The 26,918-nt window shown below is 40.5% G+C and overlaps 1 protein-coding gene across 15 annotated transcripts in view; it reads right to left on the minus strand.

Moving 5' to 3' along the window:
* Positions 1 to 26,918, minus strand: part of dtnba (dystrobrevin, beta a) — a 66,341-nt gene that overhangs the window by 5,707 nt on the left and 33,716 nt on the right. The window contains exons 15-23 of one of the 15 annotated variants that reach the window (XR_015035279.1): positions 25,223 to 25,336; positions 22,266 to 22,362; positions 20,282 to 20,302; positions 19,933 to 20,092; positions 18,408 to 18,497; positions 16,788 to 16,835; positions 16,403 to 16,443; positions 14,496 to 14,525; positions 11,205 to 12,956 (exon numbers count right to left, since the gene is read on the minus strand). Coding sequence is in view for 11 of the 15 variants with exons in the window: in XM_085771794.1 (XP_085627920.1) it covers positions 16,606 to 16,664; positions 16,788 to 16,835; positions 18,408 to 18,497; positions 19,933 to 20,092; positions 20,282 to 20,302; positions 22,266 to 22,362; positions 25,223 to 25,336 (589 nt within the window). In the remaining 4 variants the exon portion in view is untranslated. Of the gene's footprint in view, positions 1 to 11,204; positions 12,957 to 14,495; positions 14,529 to 16,402; positions 16,444 to 16,512; positions 16,665 to 16,787; positions 16,836 to 18,407; positions 18,498 to 19,932; positions 20,093 to 20,281; positions 20,303 to 22,265; positions 22,363 to 25,222; positions 25,337 to 26,918 lie in introns of those variants that run through there. The other 14 variants (XR_015035278.1, XR_015035280.1, XR_015035281.1 and 11 more) reach the window with 14 other exon arrangements.

Below are 26,918 nucleotides of genomic sequence, written 5' to 3' on the forward strand. Positions count from 1 at the left end.
TTTTCTGGGTGGGGATATTCCAGCCCTGCTCCTTTAATTGCCTCTTTGAAGGCAAATTCAAGGATGTCATTCACAGATTTATCAATAATAATATGCACCCAGACAACATAGCTATTCAGTCTACAAGACAAGTTAAATCTTTCTTTAACAGCACATTATTGCAACTCAAAGAGATTATGGAGGAAAACTGGAAGATATTTATTGATAACTTCAATACATACATGGCATGAGATCGTTTAATTGTGAGTCGTATAAAGTAGAGGCTTTTATTTTTAAAGAGCAAACCGGAAGTATCCCAGCTGCTCGCACTGACTTGACGGAGAACAGCTTTATGACAATTAATATTGGGAGCGACCTCACGCGGCCTTTACCGGACGGCCTCGTCTCATAAACGGCGTATAATCCCGGTGGGGTGTGTGTGTGTGTATGTGTGTGTATATGTGTGTGTGTGTGTGTGTGTGTGTTTGTGTTGGGGCGGGAGGCCGCGCGGTGAGCGAGAGACACGTGTCCGAGAGTTGTGTAGCGACGATAAGCTTTACTGGGTCAGGTAAAAAACACACACACACACACACACACACACACACACGGAGCGGAGGGGGGCGGGGGGGGCGCGTTTCAGACCGAATGCACCCGTTAACCCCGGCGAGGCGCGCGCACGCACGTACGCTGCACGGAGGCGCTCGCGCTTTTCGCTTCTCTTCTCTCTCTTCTCTCTCTCGCGACTGTTCCGCGCGCTGGCTGATGTGTCTGTCTGCATCTGGTGGTTGAAGCGGACGGTGCGCTCCGGTTTAACGTTACCTGCTGGAGGAGGGGGGGGGGGCAGACAGGGGAGCAGGGGGAGGGGGGGCATTAGAGGGGGGTCCCGTTTAATAACACACAGCCGTTAAATAATAATGACGGTCGCCCGGTTCGCCGTGATTTTTCCTCCCACCACCGTTGTTGAAGAGGAAAAAAAAAAAAACAGAGAAGTCCTCAAGTTCACGTCCACGAACCCGCTCCGTCTTCTTCTTCTTCACTTCACGCGCACATCATCTAGGCTACTGGGACTGTAAAACAGAACCAACGGTTTCGGCTGCGGAGCGCGCGAGCCAGCCAGCCAGCGCGCGAGACAGCCAACCAGCCAGCGCGCGAGCCAGCGAGCGAGCGAGCGATGACTTTAGGAGACAGATAGATGACTGTATAGGATAGTAACGGCCGTGCCGCGAGGCCAAAATGTAATGTTTATATATTTACCGTGTCGTCCGTCCCTCAGGCACCCGGACCCTGACGGTCGTCGCTCTCTCTCCTCTCGTTCACTCTCTCACTCTCTCTCTCTCACTCTCCCTCTCTCTCTCTCTCTCTCTCCTCGCTCGCGCTCTACCGGGTCTTCTCTTCTCTCTCCGCTGCTGGCTCCCCCGCCTCTCTCCCCCCCCTCTCTCTCTCTTTCTCTCTCTCTCTCTCTCCTACCGACCTGCTCGCTCCCTCTCTCTCTCTCTCTCACGAGCCGCAGCAGAGGCTCTGACTGCCGCACCGGAGAGAAAGTTTCCGCGGGGTCCTAAAGTCTACATCCAAAAAACACCGTGTGCGCGCATACACACACACACACATACACACACAAACACATGCACGGGCCCAAACTAACACTAACACACACACACACACACTCACTCCAACACAAAAGACAGGTGTAGCGTTAGAAGACATGAACGGATTACCGGCCTGTGGAGCTCCGGCGCCCCGGGGCCTGAGAGAGGGCGGAGGGGCCCCGCAGCAGCAGAGACTGTGTGTATAGTGTATAAAGTGACTTCAGATGTGTCAAAGAGATGTTAAAAGTTGTTATAAGACACAAAACAGCCTCAAAAACACGTGAAAAAAAACAACTAAGAGAATCAAATTCACTATAAACAGATGCAAAAACAGCTATAGAGATGAAAAATGACAACAAAGATATGAAACAATAGCACAAAGACATGGAAATGTATCATAAGAAGACACAAAATGATCATTGAAAGACACACAAAAAGACAAAATGACAACAAAAAGAGACCAAATAAGCCACCACAAAGATGCAAACCAACTACGGTAATGAGATTAAAAATGACAACCAAGAAAACCAACGAAAAATTGCCACAAAGAGAGAAGAGAACTTACCAAAGAGACACAAAAAAAGTCACAAAATGACCATGAAAGAGTTGAAAAAGGACAACAAAATAATAACGGAAATGCAAAAATATATATAATGCGAAGAAAAATTATGATAAGGATGTAAAAAAGACATGAAAGATTACCCTCAAAATTCACAAAATTACCAAAAAACACACACAAAATGACCATAAAAACATACAAAATGACCATAAAAAGATGAAAATATCAACAAAAGGCGACATAATAACCAAATAGTTTGCAAAACAACGACAAAGGGATGAAAAATCACAATCACGGTATGAAAAAGTACAACAAAGAGATGGAAATGTACCATTTAAAGACACAAACTGACCATAAAATGAGCATAAGGAGATGCAGAGTGTCAAAAAAAGGTGACAAAATTATTATTATTATACTATATTGATCAAACACACCAGCCAAATTGATCAGGATGCCTCTGAGATCTTAACGAACCATAGTTGGTGAGTTTTCAGAGACTAGTTTTGAAAAACCTCTGTGACTGGGCTTGTTTAAACCACGATCATCCAGCAAGTGACTGACTATCTTAGAAAACGCCCCGGGCTCATAGTTAACGTTGGCTTGTGGTTTCTGTTGTGTAACTTAGTTGTGATTATAGAGGCCGATCCTGAGGAGGGTTTTTAAAAATGTAAATACATCATTATCAGAGTTAGACCGACCCATATATTGAACAATATTACGTACGTAAATCACCACCATCTGCTGATATATGATTACAACATTTTTTTTTAAACTGTTGGTATTGTGTTGTATGAGGCTGTGATCAATAATTCTGACTTTAATGTGAACCTGGGGTCAATGTAATATTAGCGTGTCGGTGTCACAGCTGCTGGTTAATGTGCGGTCATAATAATCATATAATAACTGGAGCGGTGTAAGAGGAGCTTCCTGTAACAATATACAGTATGTTTGATGTCGCCATGTTACAACCTGAGGGGTAAAAATGTCATGTTTGTAAAGGCTTAAAATGAAATAATTAAATATTGACTTGATCCATTTTGGCATTAATGGTATTTAAGCAAACTGGGACGTTCTTCTCAGTTTGTGTTATTTGCACACATGGCGTAGCTGATGTTTTACTGCTGACCCTTTCAATTGAACCATGTCACGACTTGCAAATGTTTAAACGTGTCTGGTGTTTCTTTTTTCTTCTCTTTGGGGGCGGGGGGGTTGCACATCCCCAGGTTGGACACTGCTGTGTTAAACGGGTTTTATCTCCAAAATAAAAGCGTGATACCGTTGATGTAGGATGTGTTTTAGTCACGGTTTATCTTGGTCATAGGTTTGGCGTCTCCTCCCTCTCTACTTTTACCATGTGTTCTCGTTTGGCGGTTTGGTTTTTATTCCGGCCTGACTCTTCTTTCTCCCTAACGTTTTTCAAACAGGTGAAGCCGAGGCCTCTCGCAAAACAAGTCGGGACCTGCTGCAGATGTGGTATTCTAAAGAAACATGTGGAAGAAAAGCAGAAAATACACTGAAAGCAAACAAGACACAGGGGTGTTTTCCTTTGGCTCATATTCAGTGGAGGAAGAACAGAGTAAATACCAACATGAGGGGAAAGAAAAGGGGGATGAGAGAAGCACTGTCATGTTAAAGCAGCGTCAGTTTGTCTTGTTATTAAAATCTCATAACTCAATCAACTTAATAAACATTATACATTGATTTACGGCTCTGAATTTCATCTCTTACTGTAAGTAACACACATCCTGGTGAAGGTTATTGTAGCCTACATGTTTATAGTCTGAGAGGACACCTGCAGACAAAACTCAGGGCTGAATGGTGTATGGCCAAAGATAATAATCATTAAAAAAAAAATGGAAATACTTTTTACACATACATACATTAGAAAGTCATAAACTTGTGAGAGCAAAAAAACACAATGTTGCAGGAAAAAACTCAAAGTTGTGTGGGGAAAAAAATAAAAAATAGAATAGGGTTAGGGTTAGGGGTTAGACAAAAAAAAGTCATGGGAAAAAAAGCACATTTGCAAGAAAAAATTGAACATTTCTATGACAAAATTGGAAAATTTTACAAGAATTCACAAATTCTTGAGGAAGAAACTCTACTTTGCATGGGTGGAAAAAAAGAAAGTGAGACAAAAGTTGAAAATTTATGAATAAAAGAAGAGGAAAATATAAAATTTGCAAGATTATCAAGGACGATCTATAACCTTAAGTTAATTTGACATGCAACTTTATTTGAATTGCATTACTAAACAAATAATTGATTGATAACGAACATGGGACGTTATTACAATGACACAAAGTAGGTTAGGAAAAGAGGATTCTAGAGAACACATGTTATGATTTGTATATGCAAGATTACATTCGACTATATGTATTTATATACATATAATGTTATTGGAAATATGTTTTATATGTATTTTTTGTTTTTTTGGCTGAGGGGCCTTTACAACATAACACCCCCCACCCCTGTTTACATATAATAAACCTACTCCCAGGCTGTGATGTCATTGTTATCACAGCTGAAACTAATAATTATTTTCATCAACTTATTAATCACAGAGTCCATTAAATGTCCCAAAGCCTCAAGAAGCTTCTTTTTGCAGCAAATCCTCACATTTTATTCCAAATATGTGCAGTTTTTCCATCAATATATGACTTAAAAGATTATTGAAACCATCATCCGAGTTAAGCGTTACTTCAACTGTCAGATCAAACAGACTCTCACTGCACGATGACCAGTGGATTTTTTTTTTTTTTGTACCTCTAAGGGAGATGGTTAAACTTAGTTTGACCTCAGGGAGGAAGAAAAAAGTGAACTGATCTTTACTACAAAGGGTCATAACTACTCTGGGGTGGTGTGTGTGTGTGTGTGTGAGTGTGTGAGTATAGTGTTTATAGCAGTCAGTGAGGTCACCAACACACAGACAACCTCAAAGAGCTTTATTCACGTCTATAGTTCACACCCCCACGACGACGCAGACAACACACACAGAGTCGTGACCTCCGGGAGGAAGCTCATGGGAAAAGTGAGAACTGCTCATCCATACTAATGAGGCCACTAAATCAGGGACAAAGTTAAAAAGTCCCAAGATGAATGAAGGGGGTAAAAAAAATTGGTGTATTTTTAGTGTATGTCCGACCGTGCTGGGTGGGACGGTGGTGGTGGTGGTGGTGGTGGGTATTTATAGAAACTGGGTTAGACAGGAAGATGTGGAAAAAACAAGTGAAGTCACCAGATTTTTGTGACAGTTTTGGATTAAGATGTGATTAAAAAACAAAAAATAAAATACCAGGCTGTTAGTATTATTATCCTACTCTTGTATTCCCAACATTCCTGACATGGTTGAAATTTGTAGGCTAGTCGTTTAGCAGGCCTAAAAATAGGAGGTGCTTTGTTAGATGAGGCTGTTTTCCATTACTTAGTGCACCAAGAAGAAGAAGAAGATGGTGGTGGTGGTGGAGGGTGGAGGAAGAATCCAGATGATTTACATGAGAAAGAGAAGCTAAAACAAAACAAACTGTCTTTTCTTTTTACTTCACATTTAGGAGACAGATTTAGACAAAGTGGCTGCAGCTTCAGTGCAGTAGGAGGCCTTGGTGTGAGTATAAGTAGCTGCTAAATCTGGTCGACAAGGCCAAGTGCCAGAAGATCAGGCAAAGACGTGAACCCAAGGTGCAAAGTGAGGTAAAAGGTGAAGCGGGAGTCATTTCAGGAGAGACTTGGAAGATACAGAGGGACGTACAGTACCTGCTCCGATTGGACCTGGTAACTTTCCACTATCAAGGGAACCATCGACAAGAACGGACTTGGTACACTTCAGAACCAAAAGATACAAAACTAAAGGAAACAAAAGTAAAACAGCAAAAACAAAAACACAAGGTCAGACTAACACTGAAGCAACAAGAGCTTCACCAGGTCTTTAACAACTTCGCAAAACGGTTAATGAAGCCACGACTTTAGTTTTGACAGAAGGCCACGGTCGGTCGACTGTAGAGATCTCATTTAGGGCAGGAGATGCAAAAAAAACAACCCAGAAATATAAAGAGGAACCAGTTTTTTTTTTGTGTTTTATACATAATAAAAAGAAATATAAAAGGTGCCTGGACTGGCTAATATACTGTTGCGATGTTTGACCTTTTATTTGGGGAGTCTTGGGTCAACAGTGTAGATCAATCGTCATGCATTACCACATTATGGACAAGTCATAAAGAAGTCAAAAAAATACTGTATAACTGTGATTTTACTAATTTCAAGAGACAAAATTGATTTAACATTTTCAGTGCACTTCCTGTTTTAATGTCTTACTTTGTGGCTAGTCGCCTTTGAAGTGATGGCAGCTACGAATGTGGAGGGATGGACGTTGTGATGGTGCAACAGAAATGGACATAAGGACATAGAAAGGAGTGTGGGTTTTCATTATTGGACTTTCTGTTTTTGTTTTTCTTCTTTCTTGTTGGTTGGATGGACGGACGGATGGGTAAACAATAACTAAACCTAAAAGTGCAGAGTAAAAAGGTTTTTGGGACAGATCAAGTTGTTTTGTACTTATTGCTGGTAAATGCTATAGTCTTAGGAGTTGGTTCGTTACCTTTAATTGTCGGTGCAAGCTATTTCTAGAATGGCGGAGCAGAGTCGTGAGCTGCTCAGAGCTACGCTACGGAGGCTAATGGGATTTCTTGGTTTCCTTCATCAAACACATCAAATACACAATCCAACAACTCCAAAACGCTCTGGTGGACAAGTTGTTACCTGCACATTCACCACGCTATGAAATAATAACACAACGTTACCAGACAGAGTTGTTTTTGAGGTAAATTCATGCAAAACCGCTGATGCACGTTCCCATCAGGGGCAGTTTTTCAACAAGCAGTCTCTGCATTTGCTTCGAAAACAACTCTGTCTACTATCCCTTTAAATGTACTTGTGTATGTGCATACTCCTATATTGCAAGCTGTTGTAAATGATTTATTAAAGACAGTACCGCAACTGATTGATCGATTCGGTCCAACCAAACAAACTTAAAAGATCAATAAGCAGTTGGAGGATATGCTGTGAAAAGTAAATATCTTGAACAGCCATTGCAGAAAACGAGTCAACAATGAAACATGAAACTCCATGAAACTCTTAAGGATTGTAAGTTTACTGTACTTTGCTTCATTTCACCAGCGGTACAGTTGTGGCCTAGTCGTTGCCATGTAGATTGTTGCACGTATCTCATATTTCTTGTTTATTTTAGCATTCCCAGTTGAGTTTCCAAGTTGAGTGTTGGAGTTGTTGCGATATCATGGGATTTAGGAGGTAGAAGCTGTGCGCCAGATGAGGGAAGTCAAGGAATTTTACAAATGGGTCACTTTCCAGGGATACAGCAGAGTGTGGTTTCCAGCTTGTTTCACAGATTTATCACATTAGATTTTTGAGTTTTGCCAAACTGTAGCGCAGCAGAGCCTGTCGAACAAAAACCAAGAGGGAATTAAATACTGAGCTCATAACGGAGGTATGACATAGCGTAGTGTTGTAGTAGTGGTGGTGGAGGTCATGGAAAAATGATTGAATTATACATTACATACCCTTGTTTTTACGTTGCTCCATCCTCAGGTCAACGGTGTTTGTGTCCTGAGGATGGAGAACAAGTCGCAGTCACAGAGACGACACACACACATTACACACACACACACACACTCCAGAGTTTGATGTTAAATATCATTTATTGCAGATGATCCACACACGTTTTCACTCACACCGTCAGCTCCAGCACGTTCAGAGCTGCACGGGTTTACAGTTTCATGTCAGGACGCGTCTGCCCTGTCAGTCTTGATCTCTCTCGCACTCACACACACACATTTACACACTCACACACACCGAAACATGAGCTCATTCATTTATTAAATCACTCGTACGGCCAGTCAATCATCCAGCAGACTGAAAATGTGATAATCCCAGTCACAGAAAGCGGAGGGTTCGTTAAAGAAGAACAGGAAACGACAGCAACAACAACAGCAACAGCAACAACGACAAACTCTCCAGCTGAAAACTGAAATGTACACGACAGCTTCCTATGAGCACAAAGCTAAAAAAAAAACTGTTGAAAACGATATTGTTGATTAAAAAATACATGAAAATAAAAACTGAACCGACTTGAAAACAAGCTCAGTAAGTCACTTTGGGTCATGCTCGATTTGCATAAAGAGTTTTGTTCAACATCTACAATGAAATGCGTTTTACAGAAAGCTTGAAAAAGCAGCAAAGAGCAACAAAGTGGGGGAGGTCTGGAAAAACTCAGACGTTGGGTGACGACGGGCAGTTTCAAGACGTTAACGGACAAAACTTTGACTTTGTATATTGAATCAAGCGAGTGCAAAATATGAGACACTGCAGAGACTTCAGAGAAGAAGTCAAAGATACAAGTTTCTGTCCATAAAAACTACAACTCCCATGGAGCATTGCTTCAAGGATCCTCCAGTAACAGATCTTTAAAATCTGTCCATGAAGAACAAAACACAAAGTCTTCATTAAAGGATCAATTCACCTCAAACTCCACTCATCTCCACTGTGTTAGAGAAGAAACCTGCATCTTTTAATCAATGACAAATTCACCTCACACCGTCCTTTTTCTCACCTTTTAATAATGAAACACTTGAGTTTGTAAATCCCAGGTTATGATTTCAACTGGAACTGAGCGTCATGGGAAGTCTCCCTCACCTTTGGATTGTAAATAAAAGTTATGTGTGACTTTAAGTGGACTCAAATTAAATATACAGAACAGTATTTTATAAATAATTCACAATTTTACAATAAAATTTTAAATGTATTCCTTTTTTCCTTTAGCCACTTCTTGTTTTTTCTGGTCTGGCTGCACAGTGTACTGTAGGTGATGATGACACTCAACCCCTCTCTCTCTTTCTCTTGGCTTTCACCCTGTTTGGTTTTGTTCATCTTCCCGCCTTTTTTCAGCCTTGAGCCAGGTTGTGACATGAAGTGTTGCCGCCTCGTAACGGCTGAGTTGATTATTTTTGTTTCTATCTGGTAAAAAAAAAAACGAGTTGTGAGCAAATTCTCAACCAACTGTTGTCTCATTTTAAGACATTTCTTTAAATCCTGAGGAGGTGGAAGCAACAAATTCAGAGAGAAATCAGTAAAAAAAAATAAACACAGTAACTCTTTTTCCTTTCTATTCCTTCAGTAATCTCATGGTTTTCCTTGAGCTGCACCAGAGACTGAGTGAGGGGAATAAAAAAAAGTGTAATTTTGTGTGAACTGAACCTTTAAAAGAAACATTTTTAAAATGGGGATAAAAATTAATGAAGCCCACTTCTACACCCACTTTGTTACTCTATTGCTACATCGACCTTGTTAAAGCCAGTGGAGTAAAATTGACTCTCTCTCTTTCTCTCTCTCCTTCACACATACATACACACATACTCACACACTCTCTCACACACACACAGACACACACACTTATACACACACTCGCAGAGTAATCAGATATCTCCTCTTTAACTGTAGTCCCACTGCAGTACCGGGAATCCACAGAGAGGCATGGACAACCTGAGCTGCTATCATACCAGCATCCATGGCACTAATCTCATCCAGGACTCAGACTCCTGGACCGGGACCAGGACTTCGGCTCTCCACCCTGCATCGCCTCGGCCAGAGCCCAGGGAGGGGTCGGAGGGGGTCGGGGGGTGGGTTTAAAGGGACATTGTGTAACTTCTCCTGTTATCTATTCACGAAAATCGATCATTTCGTTCAAAAGTATGTTTTTCATTAATCAGTAATCCCCCCCATCAACAAACTGAAGTGTTCCTTTCAGCTCTGAATTTGCCGTTCATATCATTCATATCTACAAGTTTCCGAACGTCGTCTATGGTCAAAACCGGAAGCCGGTTTTGTATTTCCGGTGGAATTGTACGTTTACGTTTCCATGGTTTTCAGTCGTTGTCATAGTTGCGGTAAACGCATGGATCTATTAACGCTGGCTTTTAACACGGATGTCAATTTGTGTGATATCCACTGTTAACTCATTGAGTGCCAACCACGTAATTTCTCGTTTTTCGTTCCCATGCGTTGAGTGCCAAAAACGAAATTTTTCGTTTTTTGCTTTTTTTTTTAATTATGAAAATAGACACTTTAATACACATTATATGTAAATTTGGGGACTCTACGACGAGGAGAACTGAAATAGATGACGATCAAAGTCACATGACAGCTCATGATCTGGAAGTTTTTATCATAACTCAGCTTCTGCAAACAGAGGTCTGCATGTGGATGCAGCAGCTGCTCCGCTGCTGCTCCGCTCTCACCCGCGAGGCTGCAGCAGCTGGGAGCTGAACCAGGAAGCTCTCAGCCCACTGTCCCGCCCGGTCTTCATCTGGAGCAACACCGTGTCCTCCCCAAAGTCCTCCCGCGGTAAAATCTGATGGTCTCTGGACCAAAGCAGACCGGCACCACCGACCCGTACCACAGACGGACCGCGACCACCGGCGGGACCGGTGTTCGCGAGCCGCTGTGGCCGGCAGAGCCTCACGTTCCGCGGCGAGAGGCTGTGACACGGCACGGTGCGTCTGTGTTATTGCTGTTTAGTGGCGCCCCCCCCGCCCCCGATGGTGGTTTTGTGAATAGAACAACAATTGTTGTGTATATTTATCTTATACGAGCCCTTTGATCCAGAAATGCGAGTGTCTGAAGAGCGACAGACACAAACAGCGCACCTTTCATAAAAGACGCTCTATCTCCTTTTCTAGAAAAAAAGGAGGGATTTTGGTGAAACCCAGCCATGTTTAGCTTGACTTTTCTCAGGAACGGAGGCACGTAGAAACAAACGGTTTGTGGCCATTTGAAGGATAAAGTTAAACCTTTCAAATGAGCTACAGTATGTGTTGGTGGCAATAATATAGAATACACTATGGCTCTAAAATAAAAAGTCAAATATGGTCTAATTTGCCGGTACACTTGACTAAAACTTTGGAAAGGAGCGCGGCACTCAATGAGTTAAAAGCTGGTGTGGTGATCCGTGCGTTTTACAGATTTTCATTGAAAAAAAAAAAAAAAAAAAAAATCCATGCATTTACCGCGACTACCGAAACCATGGAAACGTAAACATAAAATTCCACCGGAAGAGCAAAACCGGCTTATGTTTTTGACGTTCGGTAAAAGGTGGATATACATCGAGCGGGTAAGCTCGGTGCTGGCTGCCATGTCGTGTCGCCATGTTTTTACGTTCAGTGGCAGCGTGACGGTAGGTAACCACGGAAACTCAGCGGAGACACCGGAGCTGTCGGCTCAGGTCGAGGTGGCGTCCGTGAAAAGTCACCGCGGTAACGCAGTGAGGAGGAATGGAGCGTTAAGCCTGAGTTATGCTTCTGCGTCGCGGCGACGGCGTACCTACGGCGTAGACCCGACGCCGTCGTTGAGCATTCGAAGTTCTGCGTCGAGGGAACGTGTTGCTTCCGGTCACAGTAAACAATGGCAACTGAAAAACAAACGCTTTTATTGCAAATGTTGAAGCGCAGGCGGACGAAGAAGACGTTTGCGGAGGTGGTCTGACGGACCAGTCGAGGCTTCGGGTGAATTGCCACACTGGCGTTCTGAGCGGACCAATCACAGTCCTTGTGGTTCGCGTCGCAACGCATCAATGCGTCAACACGTCAACACGACACATAGTCAGGATTTTTTTGGAGGTGCACATCAGGCTACGACGTAGGGTCGGTGTCAACGGCGTAGCTACGCCATCGCCACGACGCAGAAGCATTAACCAGGCTTTACACTGATGCTGCATTCACCTGCAGTCGGGCAGACGGCCGTCGCTAACAAACCAGACGTCATTTTAGTCACAGAAGTCGAGAGAAAGCCGGTAAAACGTGGGTCAGGTAAACAATACGACATCGCCACGACAACATATTGTCACGTGTATTGTTTTGCCTCGTGCTGACGGACCACCTGTTTACATAGAGGCTTGTTTATGCCGTCTGCCCAATTTCACGTGAATGCGGCATGAAAAATACGATTGAGTTGCTTGTGATATACAACCGCAACGCTAGATGGGAGTAATTCCTACACAATGTACCTTTAAGGAGTGGGTGGGTGGGTGTGGGGGGGTCTGGCCGGGCTCGATGGGAGCAGGAAACGTCCCATTAAAGCTTATAGTCTCAGCAGGGACTGACCTCACTCACGTACACAGAAACACACAAACCTAATGAATAAACGGCACAAAAAAAAAAAAAAAAAATCAAATCAAAGCAATAAATACTAAGCACACAGTGCTGAAACTTAAAACTCTACATCTCACTTCTCCTCTTTTTGACCTTCCTCTGCTTTTATCTTTCTCTCTTTCTTTCTTTCTTTTCCCCCTCTGGTTACAGTACGTCCTCATCTCCATCCTGATCCTCAAACTTTCCTCCTGCTTCATTTCATCCTTCACTGATTTCCCTAAAAACACACTTTTCTGTCTCTTTGCGGCGTCTTACTCGACCTTCTTGCGACTCAAAAACACAGCGCATACACACACACACACACACACACACACACACACACACACACATGCTACAGTACAAATCAGTAGGTTTCAGATTCCTCCTTTAGCTAAATCACAACAAAAGTAAAACCACAGTGACAAGACACACACAGAATCACAGCTATACATCAGTAGGGACCCTGAAGGGGAAGGGGAGGGGAAAGGGGAGAGGGGGGCGGGGTCATTTGGTGTCCAGCATCGTGATTGGTTGATTGGCAGTGGAGTTTTCTAATCCCCCATTGGCTAACGATGAATATAAGATGATACACTTGAATCCCTGTCGGTCTTCTTTGGCCGTGATGAAGCATCACTCTGCCTAAAGAGAGAGAGAGGGACACCATTAATCACAAGTTCAATCACTTTTATATTCTGTAATTTGGGATTTAAGGAATATTTCAACATTTTGGGAATATGTTTATTGACTTGATTGTTGAGAAAACTGATATTAACATTGTCTCTGTGCAGCAAATATGAAGCTGGTGGGACACAAAGACCGGAAACAAGAGGAAGCAGCTGATCGGCTTTATCTGAACACAATGAGATCAATGACTGTCTGACAACTTCAAGTCCAAGAAATACTCACATAACCTTCATAAAAGCCAAATACTGTTTGGTTTAAACTTTGGCTTCATGTGCAGATTAAACAAACAGAATATAACATGTTGTGTATAATATGTGAGCTTTAGAGTAGGAGTGGGGTCAAATAAATATATATTTTATTAGATAAAACAGATGTTGACCAGTATTTCTTTCCTTTCGTTTGGATTTGCACAAAAAGGTAATAAATCATAATGTATCTCAATATGTTATTGCAATACTCAGGTGTGTAAATAGCGATAATATCATAACATGAATCAAGTTTCATAATAATATCATAATTTGGAAGCCAAGCTGGATGTTTCCAGTCTTTATGCTCGGCTAAGCTTACTGCCAGCTGGTTATAGCTTTATATTTATTTACAGACAAAACAGTTGCATCAATCATTTTTTATCAAATTCCCGGCAACACCATGAAATAATTGATTCATTACTCATTTGATTTCAAATAATTTGTAAATATTCCTTAAACACATTCATTTTCACTTGTCTCACCACTTTGAAACTATTTGTGACAGTTATGGCACAAAATGCCCTGTGTATAATAAAGAAATTTAAGCTTTTAGTTCTAAAAACTGTTCAAATATTTAACAAAATAAGTCATTTTGAGTTGCAACTTTGAAATTCTCATTGTGATTTTGACTCATTCACTGTTCAGTTGATTTTGATACAAAATAATAAAGTAAATTAAGCGTTTAGTTGTGTTTATGAAGTCATTTTCTGACCCTAACTTTGAAATTCTCATTGTGATTTTGACTCATTCACTGTTCAGTTGATTTTGATACAAAATAATAAAGTAAATGAAGCTTTTAGTTGTGTTTATGAAGTCATTTTCTGACCCTAACTTTGAAATTCTCATTTCCAGGAAGCTCCAGGAGACTCCGAGTGTCTCTGGCTGATGCTGCTGCAACATTTAGTCTCCTCCTCGCTCTTAAAGCTGACCAGGAGGAAACAAACAGCAAGGCCGTTACAGGAGGCCTGTGCAAACAGGTTCAAACACAAGCTGCTGCTTTGAGTCATCACAGAGTCATCACATCACCACACACCAACGTTTTGTTCCCAAGCACAAATCACTTTCACTGAATCATACATAATGAGTGGGAAAAATGTGGAGCAGCGGTTTGATTTAACGCTCAGAAATGAATCTGGGCTGAGTGAAAATAACAAAATAAAACTCTTTTTTGTTGCAACTACGCAAGAAATAATGTTTTTATCATCATAATAAAACAAAAAAATGGGATTTAACTGAGATAACTTACTGCTTTTCCTTCTCCTCTGGTCATTTTAACCTGCTAAAGAGAGACAGAGTTTGTTAGATGGTGGAGTGTGAAGCTGAAACAAGTGCTACAGGTTTCTGCCAGAAACCGTAATAAGAACCAGACCAGTTCTTTGCATAGAAACATAAAACAAGACTGTACTTGGCAGGTGCTGCACAAATTGACTAACTGATGAGGACAAACTGTTGGAGACAGTCTGACACAGTATATACGTATGTTCTTCACATATTCAGACTTAACTGTGTTGGACATGCAGGTCGAGCCCTGGCCTCCTGTCTGACTGTCTGTCTGGCGGGGGTCGCGGGGGGTCGGAGGGTTAATACAGCAGGTTAGTTTTCTAACGAGAGTTTTTAGTCTGAAGCCGGGGAGCAGACCAGGAAGTAGTTTCATCCACCTCGGCTCTGCAGGCGGTCCTCTCGTAAAGAGGAGGGGCTCCATAAAGCGCGGCTAATGAGATGGCACGTTAATGAAGCTTGCTACATTAACGACGAGGGAGAGAGGGAGAGAGAGAGAGGGAGAGAGGGAGAGCACCTGGAGAACGAGCCGAGTCGAATGCAGAGAGGAAGAGAGCACGAGTTTTGGACACAGACACAGAGAGACGTGCAGGAAAGTGTTCAAAGTGTCAAAATGTTAGTAACAAGCAACACAAGGGAAACTAAAAATCCAACTGCATCGTCTCCAAAAACCAAACAGATGAGGTCACACGCTAAAGAAATATTATATGAACTAATATATTCCACCTTCCACTGAAGTTTCTTTGCACCACTGTTCACTATTATTGGATTTTATTGCATAATGTTCAATGAAACCTGCAACACTCTGTAGTATCTGGAACAGTGGCAGAAAAGTACTGTACTTATGTATTAATATTGCACAGGAACAATTTACTGACTTTATATAGTTTATATGTAAAACATGTGATTGTCTAAAAAAAAGCAGCATATGAGACACATTGCAATGATATTATTAGATGATAAAATGTTGCCATATGGGATTGGGATTTAGGGTGAATGTTCACTTTTATTTGTCATTTTTACAAATATTACATTTGATTATATGACTTTGGTAAAACCTGTTCAGGTCTGAGTGCAAAGTTATTGATGCTCCGGGACTTACTATAAAGGTCCTGATGATAATAAAACCAATGTGCATTTAATATTATCTTTTGTCCTGAACACATGTTTTAGGACCTTGGGGCTCCATAACTCTGCAAACAACCTGCATTTCCTCTTTGGATACTTCAAGTACATTTTTCAATATGTACTTTTACCCCAGTTGAACTTAAATGCAGCAACATGTAAGTAATCTTAAGTAAAACATCACAATACCTCCTCCATCGCTGTTGCCTTGAGTTCAAAAAGCATCAGTGTAGTGAGAGACATTCAATCACGTCATAGAGAGACAAGAAACATCAACTCAGCTGATGTGTGGGATAAAATTCCCCGATTATCTTGATTCTTACTAGGAAACTCAACATTTTACAGTTGTTTGGGGTTAATGTTAGTAAAGGCAAGAAAATCACGTTGACTATTTTAATTTTGGTTTCAGGTAATGACATGGTGCATTTTCATTGAGCAATGAATTGATTGTTAAAGAGTGTTATCATCAGATGTAAAGGTGATTAAAATTATTATTGTGCAACACTGCCGGAGGTTTTCTGTTGGTTAATTATTTGACAAACACACAAACATTAAAGCGGTTTTATGAAGTACAACAAACAACAAGTCAAGCTGCTTAATGCAGCTGTTGATGTGTGGTCAAGCTCAAACCCAAATTTCACTTTTGTAATTATTCAGTGCTCTCTGGTTTTATTGATTATCCATCAATAATAGTTGCACACGATCATGCAAAACAGATTCAAATCTGATTTTAGTTCTTTAAAAACTCACCAGTTCTCAACACCTGTAATGTGAAAAGTTTCAGAAAAATCCTAAAATAAAAAGGAAGCACGAAGTCAATGAGGTTTTTCCTGCTCGTTTTCATTTTGTTTCATTTATTCATTATTATTTTATAGTTTGATGTTGATTTGGCCTGATAAAGATGAATTTGCAAGGATCTGGCTGTAGACGGGTTAATTCAACAATATGGAACCTCAAGAAAGTGAAGTTAGTGAATCCTGTGGTTTTATATTGATTATTGTTGTTTCTGCTTCTTCAGGTTGCAAAGAGAGTTAGGAAAGCAAGTAAGAAAGAAAGAGAGACAGAGAGAAAGCATGAAAGAAAATCAATGCAGCAAGAAAAGGTTGTCAGACGCTTGTATAAGATATTAATGTACCTCTGTCCTTCCCGTTCAGCAACCTCTCCTCTTCCTCCCGACCGTCATCTAGAGAGGAGGGAGAGCAGAAAGTCAGTTTCTGAGTCTGCATCAAATCTAAATACTGTTACTTTCTACAAAGCATCAATTGTTTTTATGAACTTTCTTGCCCAACAAACGGCAACAGGAAGATATTTATGTAACAGTTGATCATTTGGATGCTAAAAAACTATTCATGTGTATCAGAGGGTAAGGCCTTTTACTCTCTAGAGCCTCCTTAGCTTCATCCAACATGTTTGCTTTTCTTTTGAGATCCCTGAGATCATCAAGCAAAGGTCTACTCGCTATCCCAAGAATACATTTAAAATCAGCTCATGGTGCTTTCTGTCATTTGGAATTCCCTACCACACCAACTCAGGTCTGCTGCAACAGTATCTTCTTTTAAAAGACTAAAAGACTATAAAAACGTTTCTTTTCTCACAAGTTCTTAATTGTTTTTGATTTGCAACATTTCCTTTTTTTTCATCTTTTATATGAATTTTACGTGTATTCCTTATGTAATGTTGTGCTTTGTTTTGTTTTTGTGAAGCACATTGAGTTTGCGCTTGTCCCATGAAATGTGCTATATTATAAATAACATTGTTGTTGTTGTTGTTGAAATGACGTTTGATCACACGAGTTTCTGTGACATCTCATGTCTGGAGAATCTCCAGTGGAAAATTGTTACTACAAATAGCAGGTGTGTGTGTGTGTGTGTGTGTGTGTGTGTGTGTGTGTGTGTGTGTGTGTGTGTGTGTGAGAGTGTGTGTGGTCTCGTGGTTGGGCCAAATCATCTAATTGTGTGTGTTCAGAAGATTATGAAGTTAAAAACTGGTTGAAACTGTCCTTAAAGGGATAGTTCAACATTTTGGCAAACTGGCCCATTGCCATAATCCCTATAGTTTTAGCAGTAGGTTCGTTACCTTTAATTGTTGGTGCAAGCTATTTGTAGAACGGCAGAGCAGAGCCGCGAGCTGCTCAGAGCTACGCTATGGAGGCTAATGGGATTTCTTGGTTTCCCTCATCAAACTCATCAAATACACAATCCAACAACTCCAAAACGCTCTGGTGGACAAGTTGTGACCTGCACATTCACCACGCTATGAGATAATAACAGAACGTTACGAGACAAGAGTTGTTTTAGAGGCAAATTCATGCGAAACCGCTGATGTTCGTTCCCGTTGGGGGCAGTTTTTCATCAAGCAGTCTCTGTGTTTACCTCTAAAACAACTCTGTCTCGTGACGTTCCGTTATTATCTCATAGCGTGGTGAATGTGCAGGTCACAACTTGTCCACCAGAGCGTTTTGGAGTTGTTGGATTGTGTATTTGATGAGTTTGATGAGGGAAACCAAGAAATCCCATGAGCCTCCGTAGCGTAGCTCTGAGCAGCTCGTGGCTCTGCTCCGCCGTTCTAAAAATAGCTTGCACCGACAATTAAAGGTAATGAACTATCCCTTTGAGTCTGTTGTCTCCACAATTTTCCAGAATTGTCTACTGTGTAGCAAGAGAGAGAGTGTGTGTGTGTGTGTGTGTGTGTGTGTGTGTGTGTGTGTGTGTGTGTGTGTGTGTGTGTGTGTGTGTGTGTGTGTGTGTGTGTGTACCAGAGTGCAGCTCTTTGACCAGCGAGGACACAGTGTTGGTGATGGAGTCGGCCGCCACCAGGAGGTCGTTCCTCAGGTTCCTTCTCGGGCCTGAAGAGGAGAGATGTTAAAAAAAAAAAGTTAACATTATCATTATCAAGACAAACTTTACATCTACACTCATTTAATTAAATTTCAACACTAGTTCTTTGACAACGACCACAGAGCTCTGGTTAAATAAAAGGTTTTATTATGAGAGTAAAGTATTTTTGTAACACTGTTGGCTCTGGTGCAGCGGTTCGTGTTACAGTTCAACATGAGCTGTTAATAAGTGGAACTAATGTGAAACACTGTGATGGATGTAAACTACTGTATGTTTGTGTTTGTTTGTCTCTGAGCACAGATTCAACAAATACATGTGGTTAACACGAAACAACTACGGTTTCACACACACACGAGCATTAACATTACAGTGCTTTTTTAAAAATAAATATTACATCATTACATTACACGGAGCTGTTTTCAGTCACGTCGCCCACTTTCATTAGAATAAAACGGCACATGTCTGTTAAACAAAAAAACATTTCCAACTCATGTGATGTCCTTTCGTCTTCTACGTCTGTGTATACACAAAAAGATAAAAGTCTTCACAAGGAAATCGTTGAGCTGGTCAGGAAATGTAGAAGAACCATATGTAAACCACATGTTTGGCCAGAACTGAAGAAGTCCTGTGAGGAAAAAAATATCCTGTTTCCTGTGTGTTGAAGTGGTGAAAAGGTCTGAATGTAGGTGAGAATTAATCATGCAAAAAAACACACTTGGTGCCAAGACATTGAATCTGTTATAAAGCTTCTTTAACACAATGAAACAGAGATATACAGCGGGGAAAATAAGTATTGAACACATCAATAGACTTGCACGGTGAGCTTGCATAGAGGCCATGGCGGTAAAATGCATTACTCATTGTTTTTGTTTTTTTTACAACTGAACCAGCTAATTGCAGGTCTGTCTAAAGCTCTCCGTCAGTGATCCTCGGCTCTTGGGCAACTCTTAGTTTTCTTTTGACTCTATCAGAAATCTTGTGAGGACCTGTTTGTGGCCAGTTTATGGTGAAATGTTGTTCTTTTTAGTTCCATATTAACGGCACTAACGGATAAAACGGTGCATTCAGACACGTCTGTGACCAATGCATCAGTATCAGTTTCTGAAGGTCTGGAGAAGCTTTTTGCTTTTCCCTGTCATGAGACGCCTCTTTTGTGACACCTTGGTGATGAGAAACCTTTTTATAGGCGTCGACTGGACTAAACCAGCAAATATTACTTTGTTATGTTGATTCATAATTGTTGAGTAGCCCATGCTACAGGAAAAATGCATGGTTCTGTGGAAATTATATGTAAAGGATAATATGTGGTCTGCTTGAACCTTAATAAAAAGAGAGAAAAAAAAATAAATATATTTTCTGAGAAAAATGTTGACGCGTTCGATACTTATTTTCCCCACTTTCTACACACACTCACACACACATACATACAATCAGAGATCTGACCTTTACCTTGAGCGAAGGCCTCCTGTACGTCGCCGCCCACGCCTGCGAGCGAGTCCTGGGGCGGGTACATGTGAGCCTGCGGGGACACGGCGCCTACGGAGCGGACGGTGGATGGACTCGGCCGAGAAGGGGAAGTGTGTGAAGAACCAGCTGCCTGCGCCTGAGAGATGGAGATGAGAGAGTCGTTACGCATCATTTATATTCATCATATACTTGATTTTTCACTCTTAATAACAGCTGGCATCTCGACAGCGAAGAAAAAGTTCTGCTTATGTCTTTATAAATACATGAATAATCTAAAATGACAGGACTAAATCCCACATTGAGACCAGTGTGAGTTGTAACTTACTGCCTGTCGCTGCTCCTCATCCTACAGTTGAGGTTGAGTTGGAAACAAAGAGGGAAGGAAAAGGACGGAAAGAAGAGGTCAGACACAGTCGGGGCTGGAAGGAGAGGTGAACTTATAAAAGGAGGAAGTGGCAGAGAGGAAAAGTGAAGCTTGTTATTACTGGAACAGAAAAAGAGGAGGAGAAAAAAAAGTGGGGGGAACTTTGCCCTCTACTGGTAACAACACAACACGCTGGAAACAATGGTGAGTCGCTTTTCATACACAAGTGTGATTAAGGCGGAAACGTTGCACCTTTACTGCACCTCACTGGGTTATATAAAAAAAATACAAACACAGAATTAACTTATTAATTTGAAGATTTGATTTAAATTCCTTTTTAGTTTGTAAATAATAGATGTGTAACGTGTTTAAAGTTGTGTACAAGGGTATTAATGACCAGGGAAATTATTTACAACCGATGATTTTTGAAGAAGGAGTTGGATTAAATAAGTTTTCAAATGTGTAAAACAAGTTTATGCTTCTCATTGTCTGTAAATTATCATTATTACTATTGGCTGTCTGTCGGCTATGGGCTTCGTTTTTTGTTTTTTGCTGTTTTCATTAAACTATAATTTCTTATCTGTCATTTCTTGTTCGTTATAAATTCAAAATGAACATAAACTGCAATAAGTAAGTAGAGGAGGGAGACACAGAGTTGAATTTGGTGTCTGTGTTAAAGACAGAACTGGCAGTTAGAGACAGACGACGGACAAACATCACTCATCCTTTTTTGTGATCCATCACTAAATTGGATCTGACAGCAGGAACAAAACATCTGCAAAATGTCGAGTCAGGAGTGCCAGTATATCAAAAGCCCTCCTCCATCTATCTATCTATCTATCAATCTACAAGCATGTAAATAGGAAAAGAAATGGAAATTTTGAGTGGCAATTTCGACGCCATTTTAGGTGCAAATACAGTCTCGTCTTGGTACTGGAGACCCATTCGGAGAAACTGCAAACTCAGATCCATAAAAAGAGCGAAATTTCGGAGGATATTGAGATGGATGACGTGCGTAGCCGCATGCGGTAAGGAACATTGTTCTATCTTTTCTAAATATAGCCTAAATATAAATATAAAAATATAATTGTTCTATCTTTCAAAAGGCCGAATACAAAACGCCATGGCGGCCCGTTATCCCGACAACAACTTTGCACTGTTCTTAAGTCACGTTGCTGCTTTGACATTTAATTTACAGTTGCCATGATGACTTTACATACCACCGTATTAGACGTGCACAGCTTTGAGGTCACATCAGATCTCAGGCAGGCAAACTCAGTGTCCTGTTTTAAAACTCACTTTTATTGTCTGGCCTTCTTAAACGGATTCTTTTTAGTTTTTTATTCTGTATTCCTGTATTTTAATGTTATACTGTCATGAATTTTAAATTGTGCTAACCATTTATTGTTAAGCATCTTGTAACTTTGTTTTGAAAGGCGCTCTATAAATAAAATTATTATTATTATTATAATATCCGGGCCTTAATGTCAGTAAATTCAAGTAAAATACAAACTTCACTTATCCTGTGTGAAAGCACCGCAAGAAACACAGACATGGGGGGTAATTTACAAATTACCAGACGTCCCCGGGTGATACTAATCCCGTGCGAATAGGGCATAAAAGACAATAAATTACAATTAGTGCTAATGGTTGTAAAATATAAAACGAGAAAACATGAAAAAAGGAAAAAAGAATAAGTTGCATTAAGTAGCAGATTGTTCCACACAACTTAACTATAAAATCTCTACACGTGTCCATACGTCTGTTTATATGAGCACATAAACATGAGCACCTTCTGTATGTGAAGCCTGGATACTAGACCAGTTTAGTGTCAGCTTTGTTTGGTCCAGGTGTGAGTGTGTGTGTGTGTGTGTGTATGTGGGCTTGTGTGTGTGTGTGTGTGAGCTTGTGTGGGTGTGTGTATATGTGGCCTCGTGTGTGTCACCTTGAGCAGCTTCATCAGTCCCTCCAGCTGCACCATCAGTTCCCTCCTGCTCTCTTGCAGAGACGACATCCTCTGCTCCAGCTCATCTTTCCTCTGTCTGCAAAACACACACACACACACACACACACACACACACACACAAGCTTATCTTCCGACACTGTCACATTACAGAGAGTCAGGGGGGAGACAGGAATAAAATGACCCAAACACAGAAGGTAGAAGCTGCAGCGAGACTGAAACAACCTGCAGATAAAAGGGATGCAGCAAAACAAAAAAGGAGCTCTCAGACCTTTAGAGCTGATTCAATATAGAACAGATATAATATATATATATAGAATAATACAGGACACATCTCTCTAACCCCTAAAACTCCTCTTAGTGGAATAAGAGAGTACGTTTTTAAAACACACTCTCATCGTTGAAATACTCTGAGGAGAGGAGATGGAGCAGCGGAGGCTTCGGTAGGAGCTTAGCCAGAGGAAAATGAAATCACAGAGCGATTAGACGAAGTCACGGTTTGCTGGAGACTAAAGGACGAGGGAACATCAAGGTTAGAAATCCATAACGTTCTCCTGAGCGAGTGAGTGAGTGAGTGAGTGAGTGTTTGTGTCTGGGGAACATCATAAAACCTCAAAGACCTTGAGATGTTGGGAGGAGAAAAAAAAGTAATTAAGAATGTTACATGAAACTTTAACATCAAAATGATATAAAGTCGCACTTTTCCCCCCGATCAGCTGGCAGCAGCAGAGACGAGACCGGAGAACGAGCATCTGTGGCCAAGATCATACCAGAGCTACAAACACACAGAGGTGTTTACACTCCTTTTTTTTCCTCCAATTTCAAACACTGTGTGATCTTCTTGGGACTTAAAACCAGGAGCATAACTCATCTCTTTCCTGCTTGGCTTAGCTTCACATGGTAGGATAAAAAGAGTAAATAAACAAACTAAAATAAGAGGTCTGAGTCACACAGTCGGTCTAGATTTGACTCATTATGAAGCCTCAGCAGAGGAACCGACAGAAAATATTGTTTTATTTGTAATATTTAAGGCTTTTTACACAGGATTTTCATCAGTTCTGGTGTTTTCTGCTTATATTAGATGTATCTGATAAAGTGCTGCTCACTTAACTGTGTTTTACTTACAGATATAAGATGGTAATTTTATATTCACATCATGTGGGATGGAAGGAAGTGATGATCATGATTAAAAAATAAAGCCTCCAGATCACTGATAATGACTGTAATTCACACATTAGATGAGTTGGCCAGACGGAGAGCTGAGAGTCGGTCATTTCAGGGCAGAAATTATTCTGCATTTAACGAGGAACCATCAAAGGACGAATCCTTCACCTCATAAGAGACGAGAGCTCTTCAGAAACACAAGAGGGACTCGAGCTGACGACGTCCTGAGAGTCCAATCAGAGGACGGACCCATGATCCACGGCCACATGGATGTTAAGTGTATTTATTTGCATTTTTATAACCTGTTTAAACTTGATATTGCATATGCAGAATATTGGCTGAACACTTGTTGGATTATATGCAGAACTAAAAGGGCAGAAGTAGTTTTTTTGTCCATCTTAATGTCGATACATCGTTACAGAAAAATACTCTTAAATGTGTCTGGAAGTTGAATTCACTGCTAAAGGAAACTCTTTAAGTCCCGTCTCACTGAGCATTTCATATTGTTGCAGTCTGAAAGTCGGCTAGGTGGACATTTATACGTTACCTAAAGTCTCTCACTCTAGTTTTAGTTTTCACTACACCTAAATGTAATTTAGCCCAAAGTGAGCGAATCTTAAATCTTTCAAAGAAATATAAAACTCTCAGTGTACTCTAAATATTTAATGCAAATCATTTCAAATTGTTATTTGCAGAATTTAAAGGGGAACTACGCAAGTGTGGTCGCTTTTCCGCTGTTTTGCTAACCCTCCTCTCGGCCATGTGCATTTTTTACAGCGGCACTGGCGAGAAATCAATAAATAGAGCGGTAGATAACATAATATATTATATATGATGTTACGATGTGTAGATTTGTGTAGTTTAATCTGTCATAAACAAGAGATTACGGGTTACGGGCTTGTTTGTGTCGGCGGCACTGATCTTGCAAAGCTGTTTATCAGCGAAGAGACGCTACGCTGAAGACAGAGAGCCTCCATTCTCCCTGTAACAAGTTACAAGTCATTAATTTAACCATTAGAATTACTCCGAAGCTGTTTGTTTAAGGTAAAAATGTAGCATAGTTAAGCTAAAGATCCTGCATAGTTCCTCTTTAAAGCCACGATGTGTCCCATTTCAGAATGTGCAAATCTGGCGCCCCCGAGTGGTAGCATCTGAAAACACGCTGTCAAAACATCATTTTTAAAACAATAAACAATAAAAGTAACATACATAATGAAAAACAACAATTTAAAACATCTTAGGGTTAAATAAAATGGAGATAAAGTGGATGTAAAAGTGCTTGGTGTTGCATTTTTAAACACTGGTGTCCCTACATGACTGGAGGATAAACCTGGAGCAGCAGCTCTATATTAATCCCACATAAACACAGTCACTTCCAACTCCGCCTCCCTGGAGTTTTTGTTTTTACCCAAAAAAAGCATAAACAAGTTGGGCGGGAGACACGGGGGGGGTGACTTTTACATTAGCTTTTAACAAAATCTGCCATCTGTCACTGCCATCTGCCATAAAGCACTCTCCCTACGTGCCGCAAAGCAACACAGCAGATTTCCCGCCAAATCTGACGCTGCGGTTCGCAATGCAGTTTAAAAAAAGAATAAATAAATAAAATAAAAGTGGCAGTGTCAGGCCGGCCTGAGAGGCTTTTAAAAGATGAAGTCCAGACATCATTTCTGCACTAGCCATGATGACTCACAAAAGTTCAAGTCGAAACAAATCATCTTCACCGTGTGTTAAAGTTACAGTTCGGTGTATCTGAAGTGTCGGAGTGTGTTTACCTGAGCAGGCGAAGCTCGGCCAGCAGAGTCGGGTTGGTGCTGCCCTTCTCCGGGCTGGGCTGGCAGGCTGCGTCATGCTCTGTACGGAGACGTTTGATCTCTGCCAAGATCTCTCTGGGAAATGAAAAACATACTGTTCAGTCAGTCAGTCAGTCAGTCGGGGGCGGGAGAGGGGAGAGAGCGTTACATGACCGAACAGACCGTGAGAAGACGGAGGCAAGAGGTACAGTAGGCAGACACATACAGACTTTAATGCAGACTTTAACAGGGTATATACAGGAATCTTGAAGTTAATTTTAATACCTTTTTAAGACTTTTTCAAGACCTTCTCAATATTTTTCAACACCTCACCGCCACTTCAAGCTGTAACCATTTACATCAGTGACACTTTTCACGTAACAGTCACGTAATAGTTTGTGATAAAGACTATAGACCACTATGATACAACAGAATCAATCAATCAATCAATCAATCAATAGGCTAGGATAATAAATAAAAGGCAAAGTTTATAATAAAAAAAAAAAAAAAAACCATTGCTCCACTCTCAAAAAACCTTCTTTTCTTTTTTATGTACCGGTATAATAAATGTAATAAAATAAATAAATTCACACACTTTCACAATGTTTTTTAGGACTCAAACTCTTGGACGGCTAATTCAGAAAAAAAATACCTTCAATATTTAAGACTTTATAAAGTCATGAAAAGACTTTTTAATACTTTTTAAGGGTCTTTATTTTCCCAAAATTGATTTATCACCTTTTAATACTTTTCAAGACCCCGCGGATACCCTGTTTAATGAATAAACACAGTTAGGTGGATTTACAGAGTATGAACATGACAGGAAGAAGACACAAACTGAGGACTAGGGATGTCACAATTACTTGTTTTCACAATTAATCGCGGTATTAAACGCCACAATTAATTGATCGTAAAGGTTCCTAAATACTGTCACTTTCCAAAAAAAGATTATGTTGGAACCGTATTGGTAGATGTGCACCAAAGTAAAGGTAAATGCACAGATACTGGTCCATACGTAACATTGAATTGGTAGGAATTTAAATGCTGGAGTCAGTGTCATTTGTAATAATAAAAAAAATATTAAAATTAACTTAAACATTTGGTATAGATGACAATTAATGACATATATATTTCAAACACTTTAATAATTGGTCATATTTTAATAGATACTTTGTGGGAATAATTAGTAATGTAATTATATTTTGACTATATTTGATTTTACACATTAATAGTGTTTGAAATTAATTGATGCATAATAATCATGATAATCGTAATATCGTGATTATTTCTCTGACTGTAATCGTACCAAGAAAATCTGTAATCGTGACATCCCTACTGAGGACAAAAGCCTCCAATGTTCCTCTCCCAACGCCTGAACACGGCTGACAGGCACTTCGCCAACACCTTCGGTACACCTCTTTACTTGATCTGCAACACAAATTAAATAGATGTCGTACAGTCTTCTGCTGCGCCGAAGCCTCAGTGATGACTCTCAGTTGTAAATTACTTTGGATAAAAAAGTGTCTGTCAAATGAGAAAATGCAAAAGTAGAGGCCTGGTAGATGAAGTAACTCGTCTTCTCTCGCAGAAATTGATTCAAAAATTAATTGGACTCCCAAGTCCTGCTGTCTATTGAGTTAACATGGATCTCCACATCTGATCACAATGAAGGTAGATA

The sequence above is a fragment of the Trachurus japonicus genome, chromosome 24 (assembly GCF_045865225.1).
Source record: "Trachurus japonicus isolate A0001 chromosome 24, Traja_1.0".
In the NCBI taxonomy this organism is placed as follows: domain Eukaryota; kingdom Metazoa; phylum Chordata; class Actinopteri; order Carangiformes; family Carangidae; genus Trachurus; species Trachurus japonicus.